The sequence below is a fragment of the Typha latifolia genome, chromosome 6 (assembly GCF_019914945.1).
Source record: "Typha latifolia isolate L0001 chromosome 6, TyphaL0001v2, whole genome shotgun sequence".
Taxonomy (NCBI): domain Eukaryota; kingdom Viridiplantae; phylum Streptophyta; class Magnoliopsida; order Poales; family Typhaceae; genus Typha; species Typha latifolia.
The window spans coordinates 1,919,689-1,940,609 of NC_133091.1; the positions used below are offsets into that span (position 1 = coordinate 1,919,689).

General features: G+C 35.7%; 3 protein-coding genes and 1 non-coding gene across 6 annotated transcripts; 2 read left to right on the plus strand and 2 right to left on the minus strand.

The window, feature by feature from the left end:
- Window positions 1-577: 577 nt before the first annotated feature.
- On the minus strand, window positions 578-650 carry TRNAA-UGC (transfer RNA alanine (anticodon UGC)). The gene has a single exon. It is a non-coding gene; the product is annotated as a tRNA-Ala (tRNA).
- Window positions 651-2,704: 2,054 nt separating this feature from the next.
- On the plus strand, window positions 2,705-8,576 carry LOC140791077 (ABSCISIC ACID-INSENSITIVE 5-like protein 2). 3 transcript variants are annotated; one of them, XM_073141457.1, is made up of 4 exons: window positions 2,705-2,851; window positions 3,414-4,418; window positions 4,636-4,707; window positions 8,100-8,576. In XM_073141457.1, the coding sequence occupies exons 2-4, from the start codon at window positions 3,561-3,563 to the stop codon at window positions 8,178-8,180; spliced, it is 1,011 nt and encodes a 336-aa protein (XP_072997558.1). In that variant the 5' UTR covers window positions 2,705-2,851; window positions 3,414-3,560; the 3' UTR covers window positions 8,181-8,576. The 3 variants fall into 3 exon arrangements, with proteins under 3 accessions (XP_072997558.1, XP_072997560.1, XP_072997559.1); XM_073141458.1 differs by lacking the exon at window positions 2,705-2,851 and adding an exon at window positions 2,942-3,081; XM_073141459.1 differs by lacking the exon at window positions 4,636-4,707.
- A 2,720-nt stretch (window positions 8,577-11,296) lies between these two features.
- Window positions 11,297-16,341, plus strand: LOC140790857 (uncharacterized). The gene is made up of 6 exons (XM_073141150.1): window positions 11,297-11,565; window positions 12,188-12,358; window positions 13,073-13,300; window positions 14,343-14,432; window positions 15,380-15,499; window positions 16,016-16,341. Exons 1-6 carry the CDS (start codon window positions 11,386-11,388, stop codon window positions 16,058-16,060), a joined length of 834 nt encoding a protein of 277 aa, XP_072997251.1. The 5' UTR covers window positions 11,297-11,385; the 3' UTR covers window positions 16,061-16,341.
- Window positions 16,342-17,833: 1,492 nt separating this feature from the next.
- Window positions 17,834-20,087, minus strand: LOC140791518 (F-box protein At4g18380-like). Its single transcript, XM_073142131.1, has 2 exons — window positions 19,667-20,087; window positions 17,834-19,234 (listed from the first exon to the last, which is right to left on the minus strand). Exon 2 carries the CDS (start codon window positions 19,079-19,081, stop codon window positions 18,017-18,019), a length of 1,065 nt encoding a protein of 354 aa, XP_072998232.1. The 5' UTR covers window positions 19,082-19,234; window positions 19,667-20,087; the 3' UTR covers window positions 17,834-18,016.
- Between the last annotated feature and the right edge of the window lie 834 nt (window positions 20,088-20,921).

Here is a 20,921-nt window from a genome sequence, read left to right on the forward strand (position 1 = left end):
TTTTTCTGGAGCAAGGAGAGACAAATAATACATGGGAAAGTTTGTTTACCTTTCTCATACTTAATTCTTATTTAAGTGATTTTAAACAGGTGGGTATGCTCTCTGTTTTAAGGAGTACAAATGAGTAAAACTACATATTTGATGCTGTTCACCAACCGAGATGGACCACTGGGTTGGTGACAAAAAATAGCACAAAATGTTCATCGCCAAGCAACGTGGAAAGAGCCAAAGACAACTATTTATTATTATTATTATTATTATTATTATTATTATTGCTTGAGATCAACTATTTATTATATATGGTATGACTAAAAGAGTTGGATTGAGTTTTGAATACTTAAATAGTTTGAGATAGTGGTACAAGACATGAATGAGTCTTCAATTTTTCACATAAAATTTAAACTTAGAAAGTCACTTTTTAAGTTAATCGGTTTTATAACTTATCTAACCTCATATTTAAAATATGATTTCAAAATGAATTTGATAAATTTAAAAGAGTCAAAAACTCAACATTTAATTTTCATTTTTTATGTGAGAATTATTCAAACAAAAATATAAATATTACTTCGTTAAAATATGGAGATGCAGGGGATCGAACCCTGTACCTCTCGCATGCAAAGCGAGCGCTCTACCATTTGAGCTACATCCCCATGTTTAATGAAATAATATCTATATATTATATATTATAAAGTTTATGATTTGGCTTAAACTTTGTAGGCCAATGTGGCCCACTAGATCAAGACATTTTACCCAATTGGGAGAAAAGTGGTTTGACCAGGCTATCCAAGAATAGTCTACTTATAAACTACTAATAAGTTTCTTGTTAGAAAACTGGGATTTTTTTTATTTATTTTATATTCTAAGATTCCTTTTTATTTTTACTTTCAGATTGAGATATTTTGATGAGTCCTAACATGTGAACTTAAATTAAGTTCCTTTCACTAACTACTCTAAAACCTCGTTGGTTGAAGAATAAATAACCCTTATCCATAAATTATGGATCACTTATTCATATCTTATAGCTAAACACCATCAAATCTAGTATAATTAATGCTAAGTGTTTAGACACTTTATCATTGTTATTTTAGGAGATGGACTTATATTCTAGTACCGCAACTAAATAAAATAATTATAGCTTCCTTCTAAACTTTAAATAAAATAATTCTTATATCATTTCTTGGCCTAAACATTTAAATTATTAAAACAGGAAATGTTTTTTTTTATCTTTTATTTTTTAAACTGTTAAAGAACCGTAATTTTTTATATTTATATTTTTTAGCACCTCCAACATTATTTCCTACAAATTCTATCCAAACAAAGGATAAATTTTGTCTTCTCTCCTTTTTCTTCTATTCAAACAGGGTCTACCTTTACATCTAATCAAGAAAAAGAAGTATTATAACACACAAACACACACACACTTAGATAGAGTGTGTGTTATTTCTTCTTTCTAATAATGATGAAGCTCTGTAAATGGTCCCTTGGAAAGTAGGCAGCAATCACTGCAGCCATGCTTGGTTGCTTCTCTCAAACAAGCAGGAGGAGACATTGAACAAAACCAAGATGGGATGAGGATGCATGCAGCTAATCTCTTTAATTTGCTTTGAATTGATCAAAACCTTGGGAACTTGGATGTGTCTGTGCCATGATGATCTTCATGCAGGCCCTCCATTTAAATATTTGCACCCTTGTTGGGTTTTTGCCGGCCTCTCCTTAGTGATCACTTTGTTTAATTAAATTCTAGCATTTATAATATGTAACATGAGTAGAGATCATCCACCTTGTTCATTGCATCAAGTGTCACCACCTCCTGTTTATTAATACCAGATGGAAATTTTATTTTAAAGAAAAAGTCTCAAACCACTTAGGATGATAGCATTTACAATGAACTTATTGCAAAAATAATAACAAGTATAAATTTAATATAGTAATAATTCTAGGATAATCGCTGTATCAGATGTTGAAATTGATATTTAATAAATTTGTTACAAGAGTGCGAAATAATTGTGCGATTATTTAATTATGAATTTAGATTATAGTTGGCTGAGTGAAGCTAAATTACTCTAATTTTAATAATAATGGATTGAATAATCTTATGATAGAAATTTTACATACTTAAGAGTTCAATGTACTATGCAATAATTCAGAGAATTTAAGTATAATTATGCACTAAATTTTTTAATTTATAAAATCAAGGGCACACTATAATATAATAATATAAATGTATGTATTAGTATATTACACATAGATTGTGTGCATTGCATATAAATATATACATATTATACATAAAGAAGTATACAGTAAGGATAAAATAACTCTTATTTTCAAGTACCATGGCTGGTGTTGGCCCATACTTATTAACGTGAATATAAAGTAGAATTATTTGGTTAACTATATATTCAATTTAAGGTTCAAACTAATCCAGGTAGATTAAATTTATGTGAGACACGAATCCAACCGGAGTTCACCATTTGTATGTAAGTCCTAAAACATAACTATATGGCAATTGGCGTATCTAACATGTGAATCCATCTTAGAACTGTTTCCCTTTTGTTTTGTTTTGTTTTTTTTTTTGTTTTTTTTGTTTTTTTTTTGTCTAATTATAACTATCTTCGCGTTCTTTGTTTGGTACTCTACGACGAGTGCAATTTGGTGGGGTCCATCACAAGAAGACATAATTTCCCAATAGGCACACATTACAACCATGGGCTCTCTTTTAATGGCCATTTGGTCCTTGGGGCACTCGGCCTCACTCGCCCCACTGCGAATTCGGGGCTTCCTCTTTTGATCGGGGCAGTGGTGGAGCAATACGAATTACGATTGGAGCAGACCTGATCCAATCTAGTTCATTGTAAGTAGAAATGGCAATTGGGTTTTGTTATATATGGGTACTTGGAATTGGAGTATTTGAGATTACTTTGTTTGAAGGAGTTGTGCAAAAGGATCTAAGAGGACAGGGAAAGGTTCTTATTCCTCAGAGTTCTCTGTGGGAGGGGCAAAACTCACATTTTGGTTGATGGGTCTCGTGGATATGCTTGTATTCGGTGTTATCTGAGATGCTCTTGAGTCTCTTTTACCCTGGTTCTCTAAAAACCCATTGTTTCAATTGCTTGGAATTTGTTGTTGTTGTTTTTTCAATAATCCTGCTATTGAGAATATATGATCGAAGTTGTTAACTTATTAGTTTTTGGGATTGGGTGCTCAAATTGGGGCCTTTGTTAATTGGCTTTCTTGGGGTGTTGTACCTGGTGAAACTTTCAGCACCTCCATGTTTTTGTTCTTGGGCATCTCTTTAATGAACAAGTTGTGTTCTTATCGTAGCAGAAAAAATTGAATCTTTTTCTTTCTTTCTTGGTATATTAGGTTTGTTCTGTTATTGTGTCATTTCTTAGTTATGATCTTTTAACCTGCAGATTGGGGTTTTAGAGCTAGAAGACTTCTGTGGTTGGTGTGATCACAAAAAGCTACTTTGGGGAAGGAGGATTTTCATTCTAGGTTTTTCATGAGTTCTGCACGTGGAGTTTGAATCCCTAATTACTGAAGTTGTGTGGACTTGGTTAATGGGGAGCCAGACGATGGCGTCGCAGGGCGGTGGCGGTGGCGGCAGAGGGCAGCGATCTCAGATTCAGAACTTGGCAAGGCAGGGGTCTCTCTATAATCTTACCCTCAGTGAGGTCCAGAATCACTTGGGTGAACCTTTGCACAGCATGAACTTTGATGAACTCCTAAAGAGTGTGTTTCCAGCGGACATGAACACGTCCCTGGCTGCTGCTGACCTGGACCGTGCCTCCAATCAATATGCATCTGGCTTCAGCCTCCAGCGCCAGGGGAGCATAACCATGCCGCGGGCCCTGAGCAAGAAGACGGTGGATGAAGTCTGGAGAGACATCCAGCAGGGGAAAAGAAAGGGTGATGAGGAGCAAAGAATGGGCCAGGGGAGGCAGTTGACGCTAGGGGAGATGACACTTGAGGATTTCCTAGTCAAGGCTGGGGTGGTCACTGAGAGCTATGCAAAGGATACCAATGACCTGATTGGCGAAGTGGATCCTGTGGTCAGTGCTGATGCAATGGCAGGGGCACAGGATTTTGTACAAGGGGCACAGTGGTTCCAGCAGTATCAGCAGATCTCAGCTATGGATCCGCAGCAGCAGGGGCAGCAGAATTTGATGGGTGCTTACATGCCGAACCAGCCAGGCCCACAGTCACTGGGTGTCGGTGGGGGGCCTATTCTGGATGTGGTTTACCCTGAGGGACAGATGAATATTTCATCCCCAATGATGGGGGCACTGTCTGATCCTCAGACGCCTGGTCGTAAGCGAGCACCATCAGGGGAGATGCCAGACAAGGTAGTTGAGAAGAGGCAGAAAAGGATGATTAAGAACCGGGAGTCTGCTGCGCGTTCAAGAGCTAGGAAGCAGGTGAAGATCTCTCTTTTCTCTCTCTCTCTCACTATCTATTTTTCTTTCTTTATCTTTTTTCCTCTCCGTGTGCGTTTGTAGGGCTCATTTCAGTTCACTGTCACTCAGTTCAGTGTGTTTTGGGATACATCATTAAATAATTCAATCCAACTTCTATATAATTAATATTCTTCCCTTTAAATTTCTTGATCCGACAAGATGTATATTGTTACGACAGGCCTACACAAATGAGCTCGAAAATAAGGTATCTCGTTTGGAAGAAGAGAATGAGAGGCTGAAGAAACAAAAGGTAGATTTTTCATATTTCTCTTTTAGGAGTTTGCCAGAATCAGCAGTTCTTTCTGATTGTTTGGTGGTTTGAGATTATCAACCAGGATAGTTATACAGTTCTTTATTTCAGGTTGTTTAATATCATAATTCTGTGGTAGTATAATCATCAATTGTTCATTATGATGGTTAGTCTGAGAAAGTACTATTATTTGTCCAAGCCTCTAAGTATACAACAGACCAATCCTCAAACATAATTTCAACAAAATTAAAATTACACGTTGTTAGATTACTAATGCGACCTAATACCTAACATTATTAGCTTTCTGGCTTTGCTTTATCATTATTACAGTGCTGTCAATGCAGAAATGGTATTTAAAATAATTCAGGCATTCACTAGAGGTAGAAGTTCATCTACATATACCTGTGCTACATGGTTTCTTTTAAGTTTTAACAATCCCAACATTATATTATCCTAGAGATTCTTCTATCTTGATGCCACTGAAAGGCTACCTCATGTCATATATCCTTTTTTCCGACTGTATAAATCTGCATTAGGCTCCTTTTCTTCTCTTTTGGTTCAGAGGAGCAGCATGACTTTTCCTATGCTAGAGTTGTGCCCTGTTAGATCAACTTTATGCTCAGATATATTGTGTCACTTCTTGCCCATATCAAACCAAACTTTGCTTTACGTTAAAATATTGAGTCATCAGATATGATGCAGAACTGCTATATCTGATTAAATCTCCTGGGGAATCTTCGTAAGTGTTGGAAGCTTCAATGCAGGAACTACAATAAGCTTGTGAGAAGATTAAGGGAGAACTAGGATTCATCCATAATGCAGTCCTATTAATGCAAGTATTTAACAGTATGTCTAGCCATGGCGCTACTAACTGCAAGATATTCTCCAATATGTTGCATTGATGTTAGCAAAATCAATTCATAATTGTCCCAAAAGATCATCATGGTAGAAAAATAAAATAAAACTATTCCCCTACCCATATGTAAACGGGTATTAATAGCATGGTGGAGAGCTCTCACCTTCCATGAAATCAGGAAGCTGGATAGCAGCCTGCAACTAGCCTATAAAGAGATATGTTAGCCAGAATGATGGCAAGATTGATGTTTATTAAGTTTCACACTTGCAGTACTTAAAGAAAATATTCGGCCTTTTGATTGTTGCTTGGAGATACCATGTTGTAGCAAAGTTGTTAAGGGTCATAACTAATGGATATTAATTATCAATTTCACAACATTTATTGAATGCCCTCTGAGGAGAACAGATCCTATGTGGATTTGGCTACTATAAGATAGCAGAAAAGCCTTGTCGGAATGTCTGATGTCAAATATTTTAAATTATTGTTTTTCTTTGTCTGTAAGTATGTCTGTTTTGGTTAATTTAGTTTTACCCATGCTTTAAGGCTCCTCTGCTTGCGACTATGTCTGTGTTTGTAAGTTCTGTTAAATCCAGGTTTCCTGTTAAGCAAAAGAAGGATGCTCTGCTTTTGTAAAATAGCACTTTCCTAGAAGTTCTTGTTATATGGTAGTTTGGTTCGTATGCTTTTTTTTTTTTAATCAAATTATTTCTATCGGGCTCCTTTGAAAAGATAAGTTGTCTATCTTATTAAAAAGGAAAAAAAATACAGGTGGTCTGTATGAGTAGGAGAATTAATTTTGACATGAGTATGAATATGACAGTAAGAGACTCCCGCAAGTTATAACTGTATGAAATTCATGTAGCTGCAGTAGAATTTTAGGAGTTTTTTTTGCATGTCTACCTCTCTAAAGTCTCTTATTTGTGTATACATATTTAAATCTAATACTTGCACTCGTACCCTCAAAACTTGTTTTTGCTTTGATACACATTAGGTCAAGTTTTTAAAATGCTGAAGTTGAGATGTATACATGCAAAAAGAGGGATCAAGGTTCTTTTTTCTTTTTGGTATGATAAATGGTTTACTACTTGCTTGCATACACGTCTGGTTATATTTTGATGGCCAATAGTTAAAAGCTGACTCATTTAACTATAGAAAGGTAGAAATTCAATTGTTGAGATGTATATGTGCAAAAAGAAGAATAATGACTTTTGATAATTTAATGATTATCTCTGGTAACCAAGAAATAACTCTGGTAACCAAAAAAATGTGCAAGGGTACAAGGGGTGTATACACAGATGACTAATTTAGAGGAGGTATACAAGCAAATGATGGACTTCACAAAACCCAGTTCATACTTACAATAATGTGTTCCAAGAAGTGTGAATCTAATAGAATGATTCTTATATACTGTTATCTTTTAGCTGAGCAATTGAAGTACCTGCCAAGTTGTGAAATTGCTTTAACTTGTAAATGGTATCTTACATTGAAGTATGCCAAGATTTTGCATATTACTCCTATGAAGTTTAATCATGGGGCAGATACTTTTATATCCATATATTCACTACAATCTCGTAGCCATGGTTGTAGGATTGGTTGATCCCGATCCGGATTGGGATCGACCAAACCCGATTCCAATCCATGCTCGATCGGAACTTTCTTTCTCTCTCTGTTATTCTTTATTTTTCTTTTTCTCTCCTTATCATATAACCATTGTTTTTATTACGAAGAGATCTAGCTCCGGCGACGCAGATCTAACTCCGGCAAACTCCGGTATGTAATTTTTTTAATTTAATTTAATTTTATTTCTCTTTCAGTTTTTCCATTTTTTCTACTCTTTTCTTCTCTTTTCTTTTTCTTCTTCGATGCACCATAGTTTTTCTTTCTTTTGTCTGATTTTCTTTCACTTGCTTTCTCTCTAATCTCCTTTTCTTTTTAATTTTCATTGCACTATAGTTTTTCTCTTTTTTTTAATTTTATTTATTTTTATCATTTTTTCTAAATTTTTATAAAATATTCTGTATTTTTAAATAATAGAATTTGAGTAATTAAAAAAAGACGATCCAATGCATGCGATCGATACGGCCGATATGTTTCATTTTTTAGGAAGACCGATCCTAATCTCGATTTTTCGAACCTTGCTCGTAGCTTGTTGTACAATATCTATAATTTTTAACAATACATGGTGAATCTTACATTCTCTTTCATAATAAGAAATTATGATGTTAATTATGTCACACTTCAGGAAACTGCACACATGTATAGAAATGGAAGATCATAATAGTAATGCAAAAACGAAACACAGATTAAAGATGCCATATGCAGTTCCTTTTGGGATGTGGGCTTAATTCCTAGGGAGGCCTATAAAACTGACCTATAATTTTCCAATTTGTCTTATCCTAGTCTTTGATGGAACAAAGTCTTGATAGCACATTGAAACTTTATTAGTTCTTGATAAAGTCTCTTTTGCATTGAATCCCTGGCACCTGTCTTTGTGACTAAAGTAATTAAATGATCTACTGTTTTGTTCCGGTTGCAGGAGTTGGACAAGATACTTTATGCTACACCTCCTCCAGAACCGAAATATCAACTTCGGAGAACAAGTTCAGCTCCCTTTTGACTGTGTTCATAAATTTTTTTGTAGATTACACGGGGTATTATCTTTTGCTTCTTGGTTTAGAACATTGGTAGTTATCAGTTTCTTTTCTGTCCTACTTTGGGGTTTCAAAGATGTAGGAGCCCAACAATCTGCTGTTGCTGTCGCTTGCTTTCACTGAGTTGCTGTGCCGATGTAAATCTACTATCCAAATACTTGAAACTTTCAGCACTCTCTAGAGTTTCATTCTCACAGTACATTCTCTCTCCCTGGTCTTGGAGTCACTTTATACTATTGAGAATTCGATGCCAAGAGGAGGTTCAGTTGTGTCTGCAAGGTTTACTGACTTGTAGTATATGTGCTGTTCCTATACTGTAATCATAATTTTACCATAATAACAGTGAAAGCATTTCAGATGCATATCTTTTGGAGTTCTCAACATCTTTATGGTTTTGTATCTTTTTCCTGTTGATTGCTTTTCTTGTTTTCAATGTAAGGCATGTTGATCATCACTTCTGACATTTATTTTTTGTGTTAAACTACTCCCTTCTGCAATGCGAACATCTATTCCATCGGGAGTATTTGGGTTGACATAGGATGAATTCATCTGGTCATTTACTTTGAGCTTGTGATAGATGAAAGTATCCTTTCTTTAATTGCATTTGTAAATTTCATGCCTCTTTTGGGGTAGAACTGATGATTTGCTGAATATTGTTATGAAGTTGTTGCTTCTGATTACCGATGATTTTCTTCACTTCGTTGTGTTCTGCGTAAAATAAAGGTCTGCTTTATTCTCTTTTCAGAAATATATCTTTGAGTTCTATTTTCAGATTGTTCATGGAATTAACCTTTCAATAATAGGGATAAATATTAATACATCTTGCCCTCCCATCATCCTGCATTTCTTGGTGAGCCTTAGCCTTCTTTTATCTTTCAGATTAACAGCTTGAGTTGATATTAATTCGTGACTATTGCTTGCAAGAAGAGTAACTTCCTGGAATCTAAGGCAGCATTGGCATTTCTCATGATCAAATTAGCATTGCTACAGAAAAGGCTGCAGTACTACAAAGACCTTTTGATGAAGTGCAACTTTCTTGGATAATTGCAATGTTCTTTCCTTCAAGTTATTTCGTACAGGAAAAATAGAAAACTAAGGAAATTTGTAAAACCACTCCATGTTTTGTTTTTATTATCATTGACATCCAATCATATATAGCTACTTATTGTTCTTTCCTGTTCTTCTTTTATCATCTTAATAGCTACTGACAAAATGCAAAATTTTCTATTATTTCTAAAAATAATTTAAAAAAAAAATCTAAGTAAAGTTGTCTACCATAGGAACAACAATAGACACGAGTATTATGGTCATTACGTTGACATACTTAATTTAATTCATCTATATAGTAATGGCTGATTATATGGTAGGGATCTAATGGTAACGAAAACAAAATGTAAATATCTCTACTCTGAAGTTTAGATAAGTAAATGATACGATTACTATAAACTACTGGAAGATTATTCCATCACTCTAATCTTAAAGGTTACAAGGCTTGCATCCATTGCTCCATGACCATTCTAGAAGAATTCTTTACCTTAACCACCATGTTGATCGATCCTTACCATCAAGTTTAAAGGGTGAGAAGAAAAAAGTAGTCTCCTCCTTTCCGCCATTACTAGGCCCCAATGAGCTCTCAGCTGTAGTCTTCTTCTTACTTGATCCCAAGCAATCCCTGCACAATGGGCAAGTAGCACTCCTCCTCCCCTGATGCTTTAACCATCTCTCTAAGCAGTAACTGTGGAAGATATGCTTGCATCTGAGCTGTTTACTCCTTTCATGTCCTCTAATCTGGCACAGGCAAATGGAGCACTCCACTAGATGATCAAAAGATGAAGCAAGAAAGATGTGCATGAAGCTTTGAGAGATGGACCTGAGAGGGAGGAGGGAGATGGTGAGATAGTGGAGGAAGTGAGAGAGAAGAGGTGAAGCCATTGATGAGTATGTATATCAGATTTGTTGTTACTACGAGTTTTATAAGTTGAAGAGGGTGTGGCGTTAGGTTTCCTTTCAACTTCCACGAGTTCAATGTGTTATGCACAAAATGAGACAAGTATTGGAGTCATTCGGTTGGGTCCGACTAAAGCGAGAGAGAGAGATTTTTTTCTCTTATTTGTGAGGCTGATGTGATGACATCAAATATCACACAATCCTCTCTATTTGTAATGTATTATTGGTAGGGGTGAAAACGGATGATCGGATAGTGCTCAACCCATATCCGGATCCAACCCATATCTGAATCCGTATTTTTAGTTCGAATACGGATTCAGATACAGATATTGGACGGATAGTAAAATTTAAAACCATATCTTAACTAAACGGATATGGATAATTTTCGGATAAAGGATCGGATCTTAAATGGATATTATTTGAATTTAAAATAATTATATTATTTTATTTAAATATAATTAACACAAAATTATTAAGAGTTTTACAACAAATAAATTTTTTGTATATCAAATATATAAAAATTAGAGAAATTAATCTCTATAAATAATATATAACTTATTATTAGTAATAATATTAATATTTACTATTTAAATAAGCAAACTAAAAACTGTAAATTATTTAAAAAATATGCGGGTAAACGGATATCCGATATCCGTATCCGAATCCGAAAAATATATCCGACCAGTATCCAAATTTTTTTCAAAAATTCTATCCATATCCGAATCAGATAGAAATTTTTTATCCGAATCCGATCCGAATCGGGTCGGAGTTAATCCGACCCGTTTTCACCCCTAATTATTGGTAATGCCTTTGAATTATACTATAAGATCTATTTGATAGTTTAGAAAGTCATTATGTACTAAAATAATTTAAAAAGAATTATTAACAATATGTAGTTCTGGGAACAACTTGGTATTCGTTTTTGCGAGTAATTGTGATTGATATTGTATCTGACCTATTTATAACCTATGAGCTCATGAATTATAAAAGTAGTAATAGAAATAATAAATAGATAATTATATGTTGGAAAAATGGCACCATTCATTTTAGGCAGAACTTAATTTTGTAAACTAAAGATAACAGGGCTCCGGAATGTAAATAATATAAAGTAGGGTGTGAATTGTCAATTCCCCTTATCGGCAGAGAACTCGGAAGATTGAATAAATATACAAGGAAAAGTGAGAGAGAGAGAGAGAGAGAGAGAGAGAGAGAGAAGAGAGGAGAATGGAGGAGGACCCTCTCTTCCTCCACCACCTCCGAAAGATTTCTCCAACGCCCTCGGAGGAATCCATCGATCAAGTCCTCGAGTCTCTGTGGAAGACCAGGAGGACTGGGATCGCTCCCTCCGAGAAGCCCCATCTACAATCCCTCCTCAACCTCCCTACTCTCCAAGACTTAAACCCCGTAAGCCCCCTCACCAACCCTTGGTTGGATTGTTTCTTTGGTTCGCCAATGTACTATTTTCACTAATTCTTTTGGGGGGCTGTTGTATTTGTGTTGAATGGTTGTCTCGCGCTTTCTTCCTTTCAAGAAAATGCTCATAGTGTCAGTTGTTAATAAATTTGTGTACTTTTTCTTGTTTATTCTCTGACTAATTGTTCGTTGGAGAACTAATTTTGTGATTTAACGGAAATTAAAGTAAGTAGCTGCAAGATGTATTTAGAATCATAAAGTATAAGTCAATCAAGAATCAAACTTGAGGACGTTTCTCAATCATGTACGATGAATGTGATAAAAAGTTGTAATTTTGCCTGAAATCCTTGTAGGATTTCATTAACCACAATTTCCATAATATATTCTTTGTACACAAGTAGAAAAATAAGGTCATTACATGTTTTTAACTTGTATCTTCTATTGTGGAGAGTTTGCTTTAGATTGTTTCCATTAGTCTTTAGTAGAGTACTCTGTTTTTTTCCCCAGGTGTATGGGGATTCTCTTGTTAAGAATATTTGTAATATATATAATGTGCTCTCTTAAGAAACTCATTGTCCTTTCCTATAGACTGACAAATGAATTCTGATTCCAGGTTTTAGTATGCCTTAGATGTGTCATCAGAAAGTGTGTAAATGAAAAGCTTGCAGGAGAGGATATCCAAAATTTATTTTCTAGTGCTATTTCTGTAGAACTTAGAAATGCTCTTGTGGAGGCAATTAAAAAGTTTCAGAGCCAGTGGATGGAGGAGGCATCAAGAGACCAGGTACTATATTCAAACATTGTACATTTTTGTCGGACAACCTTAGGCGGTGGAAGCATATGGTCCCTGATGCACCAAGTTAATATTAATCTGGCAACTACTAGGTTTATTGTGCATGTACACATCACCTGATGGGGTTTCTACTATAATAGTTTTTCTATGTACTGTAGTATATCCATTAGTTTTTACATTTATGATGTGCTCTCTGGTGAAAGCATATGCTTGCAGTTTGCAAGCACAGAAAAACTAACAAAATGAGTGTGAAAAAGTTCCATCATTGAACTAAGATAGGAGCCCTATCAATCTGTGTGGATGGTCATAATGCCAAAGGTTAAATCATTTCCTGCATATTTACAGTGGATTGTTCTGTAGAGTATCAGGCTAACTTGTATCTAGATTTGTGGAATATCCTTTTCCAGAAAAGCATACATTTAAAGTCAACTCTCCCCTTGGAATTTTTACACCATTATCAAAAGGATTGCATTACCTGTGGTCTGTGGATATTTCAAATGGCTAGTGCATGATTCATAATCTGATATTCATTTATGTATTTGCTTATTGGTTTCCAAACCATGAATATATAATGTCATTATGAAGTGTTTACAGTAAACTTACACGATAAATTTCTCATGTATATGTTTGTTTTCTATTAATTAGCACTTGTTCATTTTGATTTTTGAGTCTTTTAATGCTACTTGTGGATTATTGTCTTCTTAGCCTTTTTGGCAACGGACAAGGGTGTCATATCAGGTCAAAATCAACACCCCAGCTGCTCTTGCATCCTTCCAAACATCAGAACTATCATCATCACCCTGGCTGCGGCAAGATTGTGCAACTGGCTATAGAAACAATCAGAACGCTCATATTCAAGGCAGTGTTGATTCAAATCTTCCAAGCATGGTTGTGATGCCACTTCATCAGGATCATGGTTCTCTTGATAATCTGGTATGTTGGGAGTTATCTTTTTGATCACATAAATACTTGATGATAGCTCATGGGATTCTGTTGTTCATGAGAAAGATCATGGTGGCTCCTATATTATATGTTGTTGCTAGGAATGATGTGCTTAGCTTTGATGTTAGCAGAGTTAATTTTGATTTGCATAATTATCTTGACTCTTGATATTGCTGTTGCATTGTGGGTGCCACTAATTTCCTGGCTTCATCTTATGGAAATCTAGATCTGGGGAAATACTTTTTTACAGGAGTTCTTAAAATTAAAATAGAAGTAGAAAATGTATAAATAGTTAATGACTACAATATTAGATCAATTGTTGAATGATTTCCTTTCTTGCTATATAAGATCATACCCATTCTTATTTGTGAAGTAGAAGAAAAGAAGCAGTTTAGTACTGTGGAGCTATCATATAGTCAATAATTAAGTGTTATTATTTTATATAATTGAGTCCTATGTACCTTGATAGATGCTCATGTATATCAATGGTATAGTGCTTCATACAAAATTTGATATTTTAGAGGTATATCTATGTTAGTTTGGATTTTTAGTGTATTGGTCTGAGTTCTCTTTTCCATTTCTTGTGTTGGGTCTGGGGTATTTGTATATGCAGCTTTTAACTTTTTAAGGGTGTAAATGGTTAGGAAATTTTGAGGGGAAGATATGCTGAAAACCCTGAAAAGTATTCTTTGGTAAGGTAGTTTGATAAAACAATTCCAGGTACAAAAACTTTTTATGATGTAAGCAGGATGCTCCACTTTAGTATTAAGGATAATCTTGCCAGTCCAATGTCCATTCTTTGAAATCCAACATTATAGATACTTGAGCGTCTGTGTATTCATAATTTTGTAGAGCTATATTAAGCACTTGTTCTAGTTGTTCCAGTTTTAACACAGGTCTTTCTTCTCTTGGTTTCTTTCAATATGCATCTCCTAAACTTTGATTTGTTGTCTTGATGGATGTTGATGCTATGCCTAGAGAAAATGAGCCTAAGGATGCAAACATTTATATAGAGTTTATGTGTATAATGTAGGCAAATCTTCCACGACTCAAGTCAATGACATGGACTATGGAGAAAAAAGGTTCAACACCAGCAAATCACCTGGCTATCATTACATTAAAGGTTCTATTTTCTGTTACCTTGAACTATGCTGTAATAAGCATTTATATCCTTGTATTCACAAGCGGAGCTGGCGGCATTTTCATGTGAGGAAGTGGCAGCCCAGACAAATCTGCATATTATGTTTAGGCTATAGTTACTATTTAATGATTAAAGTTTTAACTGTTATTCACTTATTCTTAGTAATGTAGTTGTTGTGGGACTGGAAGGTACTATAGACGCTAGGTTGGGCGCTACCTATCCTTTGAAGAATTATCTGAATCTACATTTGGTTTTAGACTCTTACTGGTATGACACTCACATAAATATGTCGATACTTCTTTTTAAATGAAACTGTTTCTGGGAAGTATGAAAAAGTTCAGATAGTTCTTGGATGCAACTAAAGATTCTTGGAAACTTTTGGTAGGGGAATGATGTTAGCTAACAAAAGCTAGTGCTATTGATGAGAAGCTTTATGTATAATAGGTCAATTTATTTCATCTTCTTTTTTTCTGCATCATGGCAATGTTTTTGTATCTCTTTATATTTGGCATCTGAAATCTTACATTCAGAGCTTGAAATGGACATATTATTTTATCATCCAAAAGTGAGTTGTAGTGCTTACAAGACGTTGACCTTTACAGTAGTTGTACCAAGCTTGTCAAGGTTGTGATAAGAATGTTGATCTTAGTTAACATAACCCAGCACTAATTGAAATTTAGACCAGTTTTCCTCACAATATCGATTCATCTGGCTACACTACATGATACTTAAAATTCTATGACTTATTCTTTTGATTTTGTGTCTGGCTTTGTATGTCAAAAACTTCTTTACATTTTCATTGAGTTTAATAATTTACAAGCAATTATTTCCAATTGCTTCTGCCTATGTTGAATAAGGAATGCTATCCAGGGCATTGTTTATCTTCAATGTATCTGATACACAAGTTCCCCCTCTCTTCATGCTTGCAGCTCCAAGATTATGCAAAGTCTTCTTCTGGGGAGATTGAAGTGAAGTTTCAGGTTTCAAAAGACACACTAGATGCTATGCTGAGTTCGATGGTCCACCTCAGTGAACATCTTTCAGATTCTGTAAGACCTTTACCTCAATCTTGCTTCTAATGTCTTTTCAGGTCTATCAGGAACTATTTTGTTGCTATAAGTTAGTTTATGGGTACTAGGTAAACAGTAGCAAAATTCCATCTTATGTTTCCACTTCTGTACATCACCTACTAAGGAGAACTTCAAGTTTCATAGATTGCAATTTTTCCATGGTTACAATAAATCTGAGGCTATTGTTAGACTCTGTGAGATCAACTAATGGCATGGTGTCTTGCAGTAGATGGAATAAAAATATGGGCCTCAAAGTAGACAGGTGGAAATTGTAGCAAATGGAACATAACAAACTAAAAATATATGCTGTTAAATACAGTTTCCCCTTCTTCGGCAATCAGCTCACATCAATTAGAAGATGCTTATAATGCATGGGCGAATTTTCTATTATCAGAGAACGAGAGACAAAATATTATAAAATTTGCAAGAAAGCAACTTATTTTCCCCGTGTATTATAGGATTTAGAAATTCTTTATGACTTTGGAATCTTAATAGGCTGCACCATCTGTGGAACAACCGGCAAAGAAGCAGAAACAGTGATGGAGTCCAGGCTGCTGCTCTGTGTCAACTCTGGATCTCTATGCTAGATTGAAGAATATCCATCACACCCCATTGGCATGCATAGATCTGCAGCTGCAGTGTTTTTGTATAGATAAAATTGTAGCTTAAGAGTGCTTTATTTGGTAAGCAAGGTTGCTGAACTAGAGGCAGTAGTTATATTGAGCTACAGTTGTTTATGCCTTTTGTTTTGACTCTGGTTGTGGACAAATTTTCCACTATCTTTTGTTCACGAAATATTTATATATAAATTTTCCTTTCTACGTTCATTGTTTATTTTTATATATTTTAAACTAAAGCACTTAATCCCTCGGTTAGATTTTTCACCAAAACTAAGGGTACAAATAACCAAAATATATCTATCATCATTGGCACCAATATTTTCCATCATACATAACTTGTTAAAGAACCATATTACCCCTCCCTATAGATACATAATGTATTTCTATAATTAAGTTTATCACATCTCCATTGTTATTTGACTAACTCGGTTATAACTTGGTCTGAACTATAGAGAAATTAAGTGTTTAAGTTTAAAATATATGAGAAAATAAATTGAAATCGGGCCCATATTTCTAAAGCTAATCCCAGCAATGAAAAGATAGGAGTAGAGAAGAAGTTTGAATAATAGCCAAGGAAGTTTCCAGTTCCTTCATGGGTAAATTTCCCAACTATGTTTTTAATTTTTTTTTCTGGTTCAGAGGACTGGTACAACTAATCTAAACTACCTTAAAAGTGGTTAAGGACGGTGTAGAGATGTCAAAACCTTTTAACGACCAAGAATAACGTAGAAGTCTATAACTAAATTCTCACACATTAGCAAGACAAAGATTTAATCCAAACTTAATTTTGGTAGCTTCCCCTTTTGCAAGTCACAACCAACCCATTTATAATGCTTTCTAATTTCTAGAGTACATCAACAAACTTCAAGAATATGAAAGCTTCCCAGAAATAACAAACTTCCTAGAGATGGATAAGGAACAACTGGTGCAGCAACACTAAGAATGCATCATGCGGTAAACTTTGAAGACAAGTAACATCCACTGTTAAGAAATCTTTAATACTGGGGTTTATCTAAATGAAAAATGAAGTTCAAATTTCTTGAATTTTTTTATAAAAAAAATATACTAATTTAAACTCTACAACCACTAAAATATAGACAAGCATGCAGGGAAAATTGAGGAATTCTATAAACATTGCAAATTGACAGCATGTATCAATCATAATGCCACAAGGTATCCATAAGTTTCTTGCTGGCAAGATATAATGACCCAAGAGAACCAACAGCACATGAACTACTTTAGGCATGCATCTTAAGTTTCATGTAAAGAGGCCTTGAATTAAAATACTTCTTTTTCCACACAAGCATGCTTAGCTAATAACCATTAATTAATAGCCAACTCAAGAACAAGGTAGTGCATTCAAAGAGAGCCTCATCCCAGTAACCACATTTCAGTGTTCTGAAACATGCTCATGGTGTCAGCATATAGATCTTTAGGCCTGCTTAGCCCCTGTTTCCATTGAAACTTAATAGGCCTGCTTCTGCTTAGATCAATCCTCTTTTCAACTCCATGGCAACTTAGAGTTCATTTGCTCCAAATGGTACAACACCTGTACAATTTGCAGATTAACATAAATTCATTCTTTCAACTTTACTCTAGATTCCTGTTAATTAAGAAGCAACAGGAACAAATGGTAATGGAATTTCCAATACTTCTGATTTGATGAGTTTGCTAGACCTTGCTTCAACCATAATTATAACGAGGAAATGACGGCTTCACTAATATAACATAATATTCAGATGACCACATACTATTACTGTACAGGAACAACTCAATTTAAAAGAGATGTCACATTGCATCAAGTAATAGAATTTGGTGGTTCTGCTGGTTCTAGTAATTAGCAAAATGAACCACCGCGAGCAGCAAGAAAGAAGTTTTAGAAACCATTCATTTCCAGAAGATAAGTTCGCCGCTTCATCAGTGCCTTCACTGCGATCTTAAATGGACCATCAAATGCCCCTGAAACAAAGGTGTCAATCTCTTTCTTACTGCTATAAGTACCACTACCTCCCTCATGGGATGGCTTGATAGCTACTAAGGTGGCTCCTTGCAGTCCCATGGTGTCAGGAAGTTCCAGATAGGGAGAATACCTCAGCTTCATGCTGGATGCTGGAATTAGTGTCCTATTGGAAGATGGTTCTGAGGCTGCCACTTGATTCTCCCTGAACTCCTTCAGCTGCTCTACCCCCATTAATAATGTACCCTGCCCGTCGGCATCAGTTAGGACCAAGCTCCAAAGTGTTGGGTGGTCCTTAATAATTGTTCGCAGAAGATAATGCCTTGTGGAAGCAGCAATCAAAGAACTGATTGTCCAGACAACACGAAGTTTTAGCCCTCCATTTGTGTAGAATGATTCGGGTATGCTCTCATTATCTTCTATAGATTGCTCTTGCTCTGTGATGTACTTCCGGTCCATGCGAGTACCACCCAAAATCACACAATTCTGGAGAGTGCTCCCGAATTCGGCCTTCCATTTCAACACAACACCCTCCTCTGTTCCAACATCTCCAGCAGGAAGCTCAATCCGGAGGTGCCGTACGTGTGTGAAGTTTTTCAGCACTTGTGCAGGGGAATGGTGAGCGAGTTGTGGGAAAAGGGGTTTGTTTCCTCCATTGATGTTGCGTAGGTTGTGGAATGGCTTTAGAAGAGTGAAGAACATCATTTTGAAGAAATGAGAAAAGAGGTTACGAGGTCTGGGGTTGGGTGGGTTTAGTGCATCCTCGGCATCACCATCAACAGTCACAACCCGGTCAATCTTAACATATATGTCATGGACAAGAGGAACAAGCGAATTAAACCGCTTTGATACAGTGGAGCAGCGGCCTAGAGATCGGACATCAGCAAGCTTGTTAAAGATGAAAAGGACCACGGAATCAGGTAAACGGTCAAATTGGTCTGCATTCAGAGACGGGTCAGCATGGATTCGAGCTTTTGGATGCATTTCGCAGGACTGAGTTTCCCTTTGTCCACACCAATTCAGATAGCAAAGTGTTGAAGTTAAAAGTAAAGAACCAGTGCTGAGTACTAGATTTTTGGTCCGGATATGTGAGGCGAAAACTACAACCTCAGAGTATCCTTCAATTGATGCAATGATCTGAACATCCAAGAAGAAGAAATGTGATAGTTAGAACGAATCTCGTAAACGTCATACTTAAATCAGAACAAATTCTACACAAATCCAGCTAAAATAAACTATCAACCAATTAAATCAGCCTTCAAGCAAGGTCGATGACTTCTTGCTAGAACAATTTAAATCTACGAGCTAAATATTCCAATCAACTTGGAGAACGAGATCTCTAAATGCATCACAATTCTCTCAAATAACAAATCATAGCATTATTAAAAAAAAAAATCAAAAGCCTAAAAAAAACTATAAGTGGAAACCTAAAATTTTCCACAGAAGTATTTAAATTTTTTTTTTTTCAAAGAGAGTCCGCAGAACTATTAAATGAGTAAATTTTAGCCCACCATTTGGGATCTAATTAAAGCTAAGTAGGTAGAACATGAACTGAGAAAAAACCAATACCTGGTGATCACAATTCCACGATGGCAACCGAGTCACTCGAATCCTCGCCGGGAAACCTCTACCGTCGCAATTTCCCCACTCAGAATCCGACCAAATGCAACAATATCAAACTTTTCTCCGGATCCTTACCAGATCGGACCACCTTGAGCTCAAATTTATGGGCAAAAACCCTAAGCAATCTTAAATAACCGAGGAAATTCGGCGACTTTTTGTGGGCCAAAAGACGCGGGCTTTGAATCCGATCCCTCCCAATCCGAAGCCAGCAACAGATCTAAAATCACAACTAGCTCAAATCGAGCGAACTAATGCTTAATTTAGAGCACTTGTTGGGTAAATCGATTTGAGATTTGGTATTTGGTACTCTCTCTGTCTCTCTCTCTCTCTCTCTCTTTCTCAGGAGTCAGGATAGAGAGCCTCTGCTCGTGGAGGAAATTTATTATTGCCTTACACCAAATAACAACGGCGAAGTAAATGACGCCGTTAGTCCACGTCAGCTCAAGAGAAACCGAATCGGGGTCGACAACTAACGTCGCTTAAAGATGGGCAAAGGCTGCTGGGTTAGTAGCCGTTTTTTATTTTTCTCACCTGTCGTAAAACAGAGAAGAAGGACGATGACTCGTGATATTTTCACTCCCTACTTTTATTAGATTTCTGCAGCTGCCACACGCACACGGCACACCCAATAAATTGTCTAATTTATATCACTTAAAATTTAATTATTAGAAAGAAAACAAGGGTATTTTTATTTAAAAAATTTTAAATAAAATATTAGAAAAATTAAAATAATCTTAAACTTAAAAGTATTTCTTTTTAAGACAATAAAAATAAAATACTGGACAGACTAATTAAGCATAACGTTTGCTTGCCTCGTAATCTGTGGGAGGACCTGATCTCGAACATAGATTCAGAAATTTGGTTGGTAGAAATGGGTAGATAGTTCTTGAATCCGTTGGATGACTACATCTGCTACAATTTATTAGGATTAAGTAGATCTCGTACCTTGCACTCAAGGAGGTCTCCTATATGTATTCTTTTGGATACTTTTATCGAATGCCGACATGGATTTAACCACATTCCAGATCACATAGGACCACTAGGGTTTTAATATTTTATCCCCGCCGACTCTCCCGATCATCATCGGCCTAATCAGCATCGGTTCGAATCTAGATCTTTATTATTCTATAATTTTTTAAATAATAATAATAATAATAGAAAGAGAAATCAATTCAGAGTTGGATTGCTGGTATAAGTAACA

What these genes read in the sequence shown, in the direction of transcription:
- LOC140791077 (XM_073141457.1), top strand. Translation starts at nt 3,561, where the DNA reads ATGGGGAGCCAGACGATGGCGTCGCAGGGCGGTGGCGGTGGCGGCAGA. An exon ending in GTTCAAGAGCTAGGAAGCAG is followed by an intron (nt 4,419 to 4,635) that starts GTGAAGATCTCT and finishes TTGTTACGACAG; the next exon opens with GCCTACACAAATGAGCTCGA. An exon ending in AGAGGCTGAAGAAACAAAAG is followed by an intron (nt 4,708 to 8,099) that starts GTAGATTTTTCA and finishes TTCCGGTTGCAG; the next exon opens with GAGTTGGACAAGATACTTTA.
- LOC140790857 (XM_073141150.1), top strand. Translation starts at nt 11,386, where the DNA reads ATGGAGGAGGACCCTCTCTTCCTCCACCACCTCCGAAAGATTTCTCCA. An exon ending in AGGAGGCATCAAGAGACCAG is followed by an intron (nt 12,359 to 13,072) that starts GTACTATATTCA and finishes TTGTCTTCTTAG; the next exon opens with CCTTTTTGGCAACGGACAAG. An exon ending in GTGAACATCTTTCAGATTCT is followed by an intron (nt 15,500 to 16,015) that starts GTAAGACCTTTA and finishes GAATCTTAATAG; the next exon opens with GCTGCACCATCTGTGGAACA.
- LOC140791518 (XM_073142131.1), bottom strand. Translation starts at nt 19,081, where the DNA reads ATGCATCCAAAAGCTCGAATCCATGCTGACCCGTCTCTGAATGCAGAC.